Source organism: Peromyscus eremicus, chromosome 3 (assembly GCF_949786415.1).
Source record: "Peromyscus eremicus chromosome 3, PerEre_H2_v1, whole genome shotgun sequence".
Taxonomy (NCBI): Eukaryota; Metazoa; Chordata; class Mammalia; order Rodentia; family Cricetidae; genus Peromyscus; species Peromyscus eremicus.
The window spans coordinates 83,124,760-83,137,335 of record NC_081418.1 but is presented as its reverse complement, the minus strand read 5'-3'; the positions used below and the strand labels follow the sequence as shown (position 1 = coordinate 83,137,335).

Below are 12,576 nucleotides of genomic sequence, written 5' to 3'. Positions count from 1 at the left end.
CAGTTTCTTGTGCTCTATCTTGGGCCGGTGGTACATACCTTAATATATATATATATTTAAGCTATATTTATGTAGCCAGACGTGGTGACACACCTTTAATCTCAGCACTTGGGAGGCAGAGGCAGAGGCAGGCAGATCTCTGTGAGTTTGAGCTCAGCCTGGTCTATAGAGTGAGATCCAGGACAGCCAGAGCTACATAGACCCTGTCAAAAAATAAAACAAAAATTATTTCTGTGAGTGTTTGTGTGTGAGTGTGTACACGCGAATGTAGGTTCCCACAGAGGTGAGAAGAGGCTTTTGGAAACTGGCCTGGAGTTACAGGTGGTTGTGAGCTGCCTGATGTGGGTGTTGGGAATGAACTGGGGTCCTCTGCAATGGTAGGACAGTGCATACTCTAACCCCTGAGTCATCTCTAGGCCTTGAGTGGCTTCTGGGAAAGGTTTGTCATCAAGGCAGGCTACCACCATTCTGGGAGGGATGCAAGGACAATCACGGGGACTTGGGTAGAGTTGACTCAGTTTTGGCTTCAGCTCGGACTCAAAGTGAGGAAGGAAAGCGGCCATTTCCTCTTTCAACTTGTCCTGTGTGCCAGGCCACTGTCCTGGAACTTTGACCTGTCATCCCGCAACTCCTTTGAGTGTGCCTGAATTTTCAGAGTGAGAAAGTAAGGCTCAGTTTAAGTACCTGGTTCAGGTTACACCCTGGAAAGCTGAGCAGACTTCTCTGGTTCCTGGCCTCTCTTGTGCTCCTGGGTAGTTGTAGGGTTTTGCCTAACTTATGTCCCTTGATTCTGTCTTGTCAGTTGTAATGAGTCACATTTGTTAAAGGCCTGAAGTTGGTGAATGGTTGTGTGCACATGTGTGTGCTGGTGTGAGCTCATGGCTACTCTTGTTTTTTTTCTGTATTGTTGAGCTTTCTTTGGAAGAAGGGCAATAGAACATTGTGTGTAACCTAGTTGGAGAAAGAGCGTCACTTCTCATCTGTCACAGAAGCAACACTCAACCTCTGTTTCTCCCCATCTCCTCTGTGTTCCTCTCTTTGGAGTTTTCTCTATGAAATGAGCCATTGGCCACTGTAGTAGCCCAGGAAAGGGGATTGTGAGTTCCTTTTAGCCACAGGCAAGTGATGGACCCATTGCATGAAGGGAAGCTTGCTGTGGGTAGCTTTTGGGATGTCTTGGTGTTAAGTCTGAGAAGATCTGTGTTTGTGCTTGGTCACAGGTAGTAAAGATGGAGGATTTGCCCAGGACCAAGTGCTGGTAGAAAGCAGGAGTGATTCTTTGGGCAGGCATCTGAACATTCTTCCTTACAGCTAGAGCTGTGGGCCTTGTAGGAAAGCAGCCATGATTAGCCAGGATAGGGCTGTCTGGTCCTTTTTATGACTTCGGTGGTGTTCCTGTTTCACCTGTGTTCAGATATGATTGTGGAGGAGTCTGGCTTTTCTTGTCATGATCGAAGAGTGGCCTTGCCTAATGGCCACTGGGATTGTTTATGCTCACCAGAAGGGTTCCAGGGCTTAGGTGTGGGTGTCAGGCTGACTGGTAGCCACCCCAAGGCCTGACCGAGAGCTAGACCAGTTGTGCTAGCCCGGACAGAGGGCCTCAGCCTTGGTTTAGCAGTTCTTCACACCTGTGATTACCTGGCATCGTGCACTTGCCATGAACTGGGCACTGGCGTGGATGACTTGGGGTCTCAGAAACCCCATGTCACGGCTTCAGCCTCCAGACTTCATTGGGGCTGCAACAACTTCTCGTGCCCTGAGATGCCTGACTGCTTACTTCCTGTCACACATAGCAGCTGATGCAGCCAGATTTAGGATTGCATCAGCCTTCACTCCACTAACCCAGTAATCAGATGATGTTTTGACAGGTTCACTGTCATTGCGTTGTTTTTTTTTAGTAACTGAGTTGAATCACAGAATTGCAAAACACTCCAGTATAGCTTAGCAATGAATTGAACACAAGTGAGTCTCAGCAGGTAAACATGCAGCCATGCTTTGAGAGACAATACAATGATTGGCTGGGGTTGGGTGGAGGCACAGTCCAGGGAAGGAAGGAGAGGTCTTCTTTGCAGAGGTGACTCCATTGTTTACCGGATAGTTGTTAGGCAGGTTGGTGAATACAGTAAATTCAGGCTGAAACCCCCTTCTGTTACGGTGGGTCACTGAAAGCTTCGGCTCATCCACAGGGTGGAAGAGGAAGTAGCTGTGTCAGGGAACTGAGTTCCTGGTGGCATCTCTTGTCAGGCTTATCCCAGTGGCAGTCAGACTCACAGTATCCCCTGATGACAGAACTGCCTTCTGAGGGGATGGTTTGGCATCTCAACTTGAGTTTCAAAGAGGCGAGTGCGCTAATTCTCATTTTATTTCGGAAGTTGGTCTTCATGGAGACTCAGGCCGATCTGCTGTCACTGATGAGTTCTGATGGTCCCGAGATCTGATCCCTGCGTTTGGTTTTCTTGGCCCATGTTCCTCAGTGCTGAGGATGCACCCTCTCTCCTTTGCAGTCCTGTGAGTGGCATTCACAGAGCAAGCTCTTGTACGGACCGAGTGCCAGGGCTGCACCAAGAATCACGGCAGCCTTGCCCAGTGGAAATGTCGGCAGTCACGTGATTTAAAATGTTCTAGTCACCACACTAAAAAGAGGGGTGAAGCCAATTTCAAAATAGTTAATCCTGAATGTCTAAACTACTCTCTTAACAAAACAGTATTTTACATTCTTTTTTGTATTGCATCTTCAAAATACATATATTTTACTTTAGGGTTTGTCCTGGACTGGCCACATCTTTCCGATCTAGTTGAAATTACAGCTGTTAAAGCAATCCATCGCAAAAGGGAAAATCTAACAATAACAACAACAACAACAACAACAACAACAGCACACACACACACACACACACACACACACACACACACACACACACACACAAAGTACTTGAGAAGTGTCAAAAGGTTATGGGGACAAATCCTGTGGTGTGGAACCAAAGTACATCGTAAAGGTCATTGACATGGTCTGGGAGAGACAGCCATCTCTATCCGATGTCCTTACATAATCGTCATGAAAACTGAACAGTCAAGTTCTTTAACATGTACAGAAAACTGTCACAGGCTGGTTTACACATTGACAACAGCTTTGGAATTAACTGGGGCACTAACACAAAGATGTCATCACCCAGGGCTAAGGTATGCTCACAGAATTAGGCCCAAAGATCTGCCAAACCCAAATGAAAACGTTGCATTGCCATAGTGTCTAAGTCAGGAGAGACTCTCTTCGCTCCTGTGTTTAAGGATGCCAGAGATACAGTGACGTCTGCCTGTTTGTAATGAGATGGACAAGTGTACCAGATAGATACCACATGCAGAACGCTTCCTTGAACTTATCCAGAAATAACAAAACAGCTTGTTAGGAAAAAGTGTGCTTAGTTATTGTCCCTGCTTCAACACTGGCATGGAAGGGGAGAAATAAGAATGTTATGGACCCCTCAGAACTGCTAGAGAAGATACCGGGTTCTAAGTGAGTGGATTTAAAACATGAACTCCCCCATTTCTCTCTCCCACATTCGACTAGAATCGTGCATTAAAAAAACCCTAATATTAAATGTGACACTTCAGAGCTCTTACCATAAAAAGTAAATCATATATCCCTCTGCTGATTTCAGAGGAGGTGGGTGGATGGTACAAAAACCAACAGGAAACCATGCCCGGGGTCTCTGTAGCTGGCTGCCAATCCCCAGATGCTGGCTTTTGTTGACATGCCATGATGTAGGATTTCTGCAGTGGCTGTGCACATACCACTCAGCTCATGAGAATCCAGCTTCTGTGGAAATGTGCAGTATGCTTACAAAATGAAAACGGTCTTAACAAGAGCAGGACATCACTGTCTGAGATGGTTTTCCTGTCATCTAGTGAAACTTGTCCTGTCTGCTTGTAGAAGCCTCATCCTCTGATTCTTTTAAACAGCAAAATTCCCAGTCCTCTGGAGGCCTCTGGAGCACAGTCTTAAAGTTACCCATGTTTTGGCATGCATCATCAGCACTTACTTTTTTATTGTTAAATAATATTCTCTTGTATGTATATCTTTTTTACTAGTTGTTGAACTGTTATTTTTTTTTCTACTTTTATATATTGTGAATACAGAAGCCCTAGGAACTTGCATGTATAGCTTTTCATATTTTTGCTGTCTTTGGTATATTTGTGTGTATGCACATATGGAATGTATATTATGTATAAATTTATGCCATTGAAATTCTCCTTTCTTCCTGATTATTATTATTTTTTTTTTAACCTATGCTTGCTCCAGGCAGGCAGGCAGTGGTTCAGGGAGGGTGTCCTAGCTTTTTGTAACTTTCTGTTTTCAAGGCACAAAGTGCTGGATTGTGAGAGATGTCCTCCTGCTAGGGACTCTTCTTATGTATGGGTCTTTTCTCCAGAGATGTCACACAGGCCCAGGCTTGGCCGATTAGCTGCTCCTGCTTAGCGCTTGACTCCTAAGGGAGTATCTCAGCTCTGTCCTGATGCCTCAGAGCACCTCAAATGCAGTAGCTTAGAACACTGCCAACTTCCTTTTGCTCACAGCCCTGCAAACGGAACAGTGACTAGTGCATGAGGTTTCGGGTCAGGAGTACTTGAACCAGTACTGGACTCTGGGCATTGCCTGGGCCCCCTGCTCTCTGTGGCTCTTCTTGGGCCTCCTCACGACGTGGAGTAGATGAACTCTGAGGAGTTATGTTAGCTTTTTATCACTGTGACGAATCACCTCAGATAATCAGCATAGAAGCAAAGGTTTGTTTTGTCTGGAGGGTTCAGAGGATTCAATCCTTGGTCATCTGGTCCTGGTTGTTTTGGGGCCTGTGGCAAAACGGTACATCCTGTCAGGAACACAAGACTAAAGAAGCTGTGTACTTCATGGTGGCCAGGAAGTGGAGGGAGGAGAGGGCTTATGTCCCAGTGTTCTCTTCAAGGGCATGCCCCACTAGGCTTCCATTCCCATCGGTTCTTCCACCTCACAACAGTACCACAGGCTAGTGTCCAAATCTTTAACACATTGGCCTTTGGGGGACACTTATCCAATCATAGCATGAAAGGTCTTATGGAAGCTACAGGCCTTTCTCAGAAAATATACAGCATACACCTATTATTGTACCTCACAGTAAGGAGCTGGAGCAATAGACTCTACTCGCCCATGAGAGAAGGCGTTAATGCAGTCCCCACGTTGTTGTCATTTGCCAGGCTCTATTGAGTCTTCCTAATTTTTGAACCCAGTTTTCTGACGCTTAGAATCCTGTGCTATCCTTTGAACAATTCCCTTTTACTTAATGCCGCCACAGCCAGCGTCTGTGTGCCTAAGAATCTGATACCTTAACCTCTAAGAGCGCTAGTGAGAACTCAATAGCAAGAGACAGGATAGTTTACCAAAGAGGAAACACCTGAAAATTGTTCTGCCTCGCTAAGATCGAACACAAAACACCTCAATTAAATAGCAGCGGCAGAGGAGCAGCAGCAACATCAATAATCTAATCTGAGCTGTGGAGGGCTGTGGAGAGGAGCTTGCCCAGCTCGCTGGGTTTGCAAGCTCTTTCTAGCCTTTCTTGCTGGAGATTTTTGGCGCTAAGTGCCAAGAAACAGAAAATGTCCTGCTCATTTTAGTTACTTGTAGGAAACAGCCTGTGCAAATACATTGAAGGGGGGTGGAAACTGAGGTGTGCAGACATTCATCCCAATGCTGTATTTGAGCAAATACGGAAACCTAAATGATGTGAATCAAGAGGTGATGTTACATTATTCAGTCTTTAAGATGGAATTTGTTCACTGGGGATGTAGCTCAGTTGGTAGAGTGTCTGCCTAGAGTGCTGCTAGGTTTGACCTCCACTACCACAGGCCTATAATTCCAGCACTCAGGAGGTGGAGGCAGGAGGATCAGAAGTTTAAGGTCATCCTTGGCCAATCTGGGCTACGTAAGACCCTGTCTCAAACAAAACAACAACAAAAAGAATCCATAAAGAACTATATTTAGCGACCCGTATGGGATAATTTTGAGTGGGTATTATACAGATTGGTCTTGATGTGAGCAGGTAAATAAACCCCTCGGGGCATTTCAGACAGTGTCATTGTGGGACCTACTTCATAGGGACAAGGAGCAGAGAACCCATCATTAAGCTGAAGGGACCCAGAGCTGAGCAACATCAAGGTTGTAAGAGGTTGTCTCACAGCCTCGAAGTTATGCACTTGGTGGGAGCAAGAGTCACGGCTACTGGAAAATTCCTCCCCCAGGCGGAGGGGGTGAGCGAATGTCCTGGCTTGATCCTTGACTCTTGCCGGTGCCTCGCATGGCCCAATCTAGTGAGGATGGGGACCAGGGCAGAGGAACGAGACTGGAAGTAGATGGAAAATGACTACTGCAGAGCATGATCTCAACTATGTTGATCTCAACTACACTTAACATACCAAACAATATTAAGAGTACTTGTCTGTAAACCTCATGATGTCATTGTTTTTCTCTGCTGAGTAGTACTCCATTGTGTATATGGAGGGGGGGGCTTGGACCTGCCTCAACTGAATGTGCCAGGCTCTGCTGACTCCCCATGGGAGACCTTGCCTTGGAGGACGTGGGAATAGGGGGTAGGTTGGGGGGGGAAGGCTGGGGAGTGGGAGGAGGGAGGACAGGGGAATCAGGAGTTGATATGTAAAATGAATAGAAAATCTCTTAATAAAAAAAAGAGTAGTTGTCTTTGCTGATGAGTTGATAGCTACCTCTTATTTCCCTGATTTCTTTGAAGAACCTAAACAATATTATTAACATTAAAAATGGAAGTGTGAGAAATGTATGAATGAGAAATGCCAAATAAAATTTTAAAGAGGTTAATGCCAATGTAATGATGGCTGTGACAGAGTTAAATGGTGACATTTTAGATAGTCTCTCTTTCAAGGGATTCAGTGGCCTCAGAGCTTTATGTACCTCAAGGCAGTAGCCAGAAGGGGGCGCTCCAGCCCAGCTCGTCAAAGGCCTCCTGGACAGGCTGGGCAGGGATTTCTGTGCCCACAGCAGAGTGGGATCTTGGGGAGACGTGTGTAGCCTCATCAGTCCCTGTCCCTAAAAGCTTACTATCTCTGTCTTCATTTCAGAGCAATCCGCCCTCTTTGGGAAAGTTATTGCCATGGTTCTTCAAAAAGCTAAGCTGAACACCCTCGGAACTCGCGGGTTCTTCCTGGTTCCTTCGGGGGTATTCGGCGCATGCTCATGTGCTCATAAGCCATGCATAGCCTCACTGTACTGGCTATGCATGGCCTAAAGGGACTTGTACCGAGGTGCTTAGGCCTCACTGTACTGGCTATGCATGGCTTAAAGGGACTTCTACCGAGGTGCTTAGGGCTCCTAGCGCCGGATAACGCATGCCCCATAAAACCCGCTGTGGTGTTCCCCTAGTAAATCCCTTAGGTCTCGCGGTACGTTTGCATTTCGAGTGTTTCTCTACCATTTGACTCTGGGACAACAGCCAGGGCTGTTAACCAGCAAAGCTGCAAGTGTAGTTACAGTTATGTTATGAAGTGGTCAGAGGACATTTTCTCTCGGTGAAGATGTGTTGTTTTGAGTGTTTGCTACATCAGCTCACTGCCAAGCCCTTAGCTCTGTTCTCTTAAGTGCATAAAACCACCCATAGCTAAATATGCTGGCTGGGTTGGGGTACAATTCTGCCTGCCTGAAGCCCCCTCACCCCGACAAGCCCTTCAGGCAAATGGATTTCGCGTGGACATCTACTGACAGGTCATCAGGGGTCAGAGGAGGTTGTTTTTAGGGAACACGAAAGTTTTCCTGGGGGAAAATGGGTCAGACTTCAAACACTGGCCATTCTGAAGCTACAGCAGGGCTCGCTCAAATCTGAGCACAGCTGCAGTCCATCACGGGCTGCCACCAGGGCCCTCACAGTGATTGCTGCCAACCTGCTGCCTGTGCAGAAACTGAGCAAGAGCTGCGTCCTGGACTCCCACCCAGGCTATGCACCCCTCACAGGTCGCTCTCGGTGTATGGGGTTGGTACGGGAGGAATTATTGGAAAATCCAAGGGAGGTTAGGAGGTTGAAGGATTATCCTCTAACTCTTCATAGCTTGGCTTTTCCAAGCACACCTCCCCTGCACATTTTCCCCAGTGGAGGAAGCCTGCCTTAATTTCTGTGGCTCCCTACCAACTTTCTTCCTGAAGTTTGTTGTAGTGTTAAGCTTGTGCTTTGGAAAATGAATTAAAACCATGTACAGGAAAAGACTGTTTGGCTGAAACAAAAAGTTTGTGTCAGCAAAGTAGAATTTTAAATAACATTCAGTTGGTACCATGGAAAGACCTTTCCTAAGGGTACAGCTGAGTGGTGGAGTGTGTCTTCCTTTTATGCCCGAGGCCCTGAGGTTGATCCATAGCAAAAACAAACAAACAAACAAAGCAACAAAAAAAACCTCAATAAAAAACCAAAAACCCCCAACCCAAACCAAACCAAAACAAAATAAAGGTATGCTTGTAATTCAAGCTGTTAAAAACAAGCCTGGATTCATTAGATGTGAAGATTGTCAATGAACAAGTGTTTTCCTGGCCACCACTGTTGGCAGAGACAGACACTGGCAATCCTTGGGATCTTGCAGAGCTGGGGTTTGCATTTCTGGGCTAGTGCCCAAACATCAGTTCCCAAGAATAAATTCTTGTTTTATTTTAAAATGCATTTTATTGAGATATAGTTTACATGCAGTAAAACTCACAGGGCACATACTTACTCCTAAAATAAACTGCTGTATAATGTGTCTACATGTAAAGTTCTATATGTTTAAAAGTTTCAAGAAGACTTTCCTCTGAGTCTTTTGATTGTGTTTCTGATTGCATGTATGCAACATTCAATGACTATAAACTCCATTCATGGGCACCCTTTTGTAGGCACCCCATGAGATCACTTCTTGTCCCCAGTGTGTAGGTAAGTATAAATAATGACAATGGAGAAATGATCCAGAATAGTTACTTAAACACAGGGTTGTTTTCTAGAACACTTTTTTTCTGAATAATTTTCTGTACTTAAAATGATTATCTCTTTTATAGTGGTAATTTTATAAGTAAGGATAATTCTAAAAGTCATTTTTTGTTGTGTGTTTTTGAGACAGGGTCTCACTCTGTAGACCAGGTTGAAGGTGTGAGTCACCTGGTTCTGCAGCTCTGATAATTTAAGAGAGACTTTCTGCTGTTTGAAGACAGCTCACACAGCCCCCCTTCTTTACAACCCTGTTCCTTCTCTGACTCACTGGCTTTTGGTCTTGACCTGACTTCAAGAAGCTCTCTGTTAGAGCTAAAATGCTTTATTAAAAGTGTCTTAGCTTGGGGGACAGGGTAGTAGAGAGAATTATTTTCCATGGCCACTTCTTTGTACTGTTGGAATATTTTCAATGCAGTATTCTCCAAAAATTAAATGAAGAAATTTCCAGCAGGTGAATCAGTAAGAACATGTATTCATCTTTAGTTTCTTTTCTTTAACATGTTTTGGAGGTACTCAAGGGTAGAAGTAGACACATATATGTGGGGGTTAGAGAGAAATGGCTTGATTAAAACATGCACCTCTCCCCAGACATACCCTCATTAATTTATTCTGCCTAGACAGTTGTGTAAGCAGAGCACAGTCTCAGAATGGCTTAACCTATTTTTATAGCTTTTACATCGCTTGACAGCAGAGAGTAACTGGTGAGTCTGTTTGTTGTAGGCAGTGAGATCTTACCTTTCTGATCGTTAATTCCAGCTGTTAGGAAGCTGTTGGCCTGCATTTTTGGTTAAGTAGCAGCTTTCTACTCCAGGGACAGGAGCAGGCTCTCCGTGCTGTGAGATGATCCACAGAGGGCCAGGCACCAGAGGGTACCAGAGGCCTTGGCTCCATCTCTGAAAACAAGACAGAGAGGTTGAAGCTGTGCTTTTACTGTGAACAGTGGCAAGTGTTTCTGCTTCTTCTAGTTCTGGGTGTTCCTTACTATAAAACAGTGTTCAACATCAAGACGTTATTAGTGTATACTAAGTGTATAAAACACCAACTTTCATTCTATTTTTATACATGTATGTAACATGCTTGGATCAAGTCACCCACTTCTTGTTCTTGTCTTCTTTAACCTCCCTCTGTCCCCTTCCTGTTTCCGAATGGTCCTCCTTCTACACTCATACCTTTAAAAAAATACTGAGATTCCTCATGTGAGAGAAAACACATGGTATTTGTCCTAAAATGGCTTATTTTGCTTAACATAATGATTTACAGTTCCACATGTTTTCCTACAAATACCATAATTTAGCTCTTTATGGCTGAGTAAAATTCCACTGGAGGGGGTGGTGAGGTGGCTCATTGGGTTAAGGTACTTGTCACTAAGCCTGATGACTTGTGTTGGATCCTGGGAGCTACATGACAGGAGAGAACCAACTCCTGCAAGTTATCCTCTGACCTCCAGATCTCTCTCTCTCTCTCTCTCTCTCTCTCTCTCTCTCTCTCTCTCTCTCTCTCTCTCTCTCTCTCTCACACACACACACACACACACACACACACACACACACACACACACGCTCACTCACACACATAATGTAATGAAAAAAACCCTCATTGGGCACACATGTTATATTTTCTTTGTCCATTCATCCATTGATGGGCATCTAAGTTGATCCATAGCTTGGATAGTGAACATTGCTGCAATAAACAAGCATTTTGAAGGAAGACACTTTACCACTTGCCTTTAATGTAACATATGCTCAACATTTTGTCCAAGTTCTGTTCTAATCCTTATTTTTGAATACGTGCGGGTTTTTTTTTTTTTTTTTTTTTTTTTACGTAGGGCTAATTGTAATAGAATTCAATGCTACACGTATCTCATTAACACGTAGCTGTCCATATTGTCACACAGGCTTTGGAGGCTTCCTTTCACATGATAGTAAGTTCATTGAGATAATTTTCCATATTTCCTTGTCCATTTCTCCTCTTGTTGGTCACTTAGCATTCTACTTATGTTTGGTTTTTTATTTTATTATTAATACTTCTGTGATGTTAGGGATTGGACCTGAAATCTGGAGCATGCCAGACGAGAGTTGGAACATGAAGCTATTTCCCCTGCTTTTTAATGTTCAATGTTTAGATTTCTTGAACTCAATGAGTTAAAGGGGATGAAATTTTGGTGACTTTTGATATGTGCTAACCTAATTCTCTTTCAAAACATTAGGATGATTTGTAGCACCAATTAAATATTTCATAAGAGTTATTTTCCAAGCATGTGAAGATTATTTTGCAGTTTATTTTTACACATCGGTATCTCTTTTCAAAAAAAAAAAAAAAAAAAAGAAGAAGATGAAGTAGGATACAGATGAATTTGCATGTGTGTTGATGTTTACTGTGAACGCTGAGTTCCAGGTACTGAATTCTACAGATGTTCTCTTACTGAGAATTGCAAAAATGACCAATTTAGCTCCAGGCCTCTCATATGGACTGAGTTTCTACTTGAAATCACGATTCTGTAAGGCTTTGTTTCCATTTGTAAAGTAGAAACTCTGACTTTCTGTTTCTGTGATTGCAGGTGTCTGTACAGAAAGAGGGAGCTGAGGCAAGCTGGACCTGCTGTTCTAATTATACAGCGATAAGTAAATACAGATTCAACATGGAGTTCGTAAGGAGAGCAGGCCATGGCCCATCACACATGGAAAGGCCCACCACGTTGCTTCCCATGAAATTAATCCTCACCATCCCTCTGAACATTTTTCAGAAGGTTGCAAAGAGCTGTTTTTGTGACCATCACTCAGTGTTGTATAAAATGTAGGCAGGTACTTTTAGATGAAGAACATGACCCAGCGCCATATTGGGGAGGAACCAGAACCAGGAACAAGTGTCAAATCCAGTCATTTGTTTTAAAAAAATTTATTTCTACCACTGAGCTGTTTTAAAACATCCAAGTGTCCATGTCAGTACCCACAGCACAGACAAAGAAAAATAGATCAATTGTTTTGGCAATTTTATCCAGTTGTTGACACTCCAACCAGAATATTCAGGCATTTCTAGACTTATTATGTGTTTCCTAACAACTGCTTTATTTAAATAATCAGAATAATCTCCTACTCTTGTTCTAGAGATGTCTGGGAATCTAGGTGTGATTTGGTTTGGATATTCCTCCCGGTTTGTGGAGGCCAGGAGCACTGAGGGGTCATGGGTCAAGCTGCATCACAGACTCTGGCCATTTGCCATTTTAATTCCTCTTTGTCAGTTCTCTTTCTTAGAGATGTATTTCTCTTAGTGCCTTTTCATTTGGTAAAACTTGAAAAATCAGATCTGGAGGGAATACTGCATGGCCTCTTTTTATATTAAAAATCAGCTTCGCCAGGCGGTGGTGGCGTACGCCTTTAATCCCAGCACTCGGGAGGCAGAGGCAGGCGGATCTCTGTGAGTTCGAGGCCAGCCTGGTCTCCAAAGCGAGTTCCAGAAAAGGAGCAAAGCTACACAGAGAAACCCTGTCTTGAAAACAAACAAACAAACAAACAAACAAAAAAAAAAAACAAAAAAAAATCAGCTTCCATAGCAATGAAAGAGATATCTTGAGGCAGAC

The 12,576-nt window shown here is 43.9% G+C and overlaps 1 protein-coding gene across 1 annotated transcript in view; it reads left to right on the top strand.

The window, feature by feature from the left end:
* The window catches only part of Rpia (ribose 5-phosphate isomerase A), a 37,736-nt gene extending 25,443 nt beyond the window's left edge, over positions 1-12,293 (top strand). Inside the window, exon 9 of the mRNA XM_059257927.1 lies at positions 11,557-12,293. Within this exon, the coding sequence (XP_059113910.1) occupies positions 11,557-11,582 (26 nt within the window). The 3' untranslated portion in view covers positions 11,583-12,293. The remainder of the gene's footprint in view (positions 1-11,556) is intronic.
* The last annotated feature ends 283 nt before the right edge of the window (positions 12,294-12,576 follow it).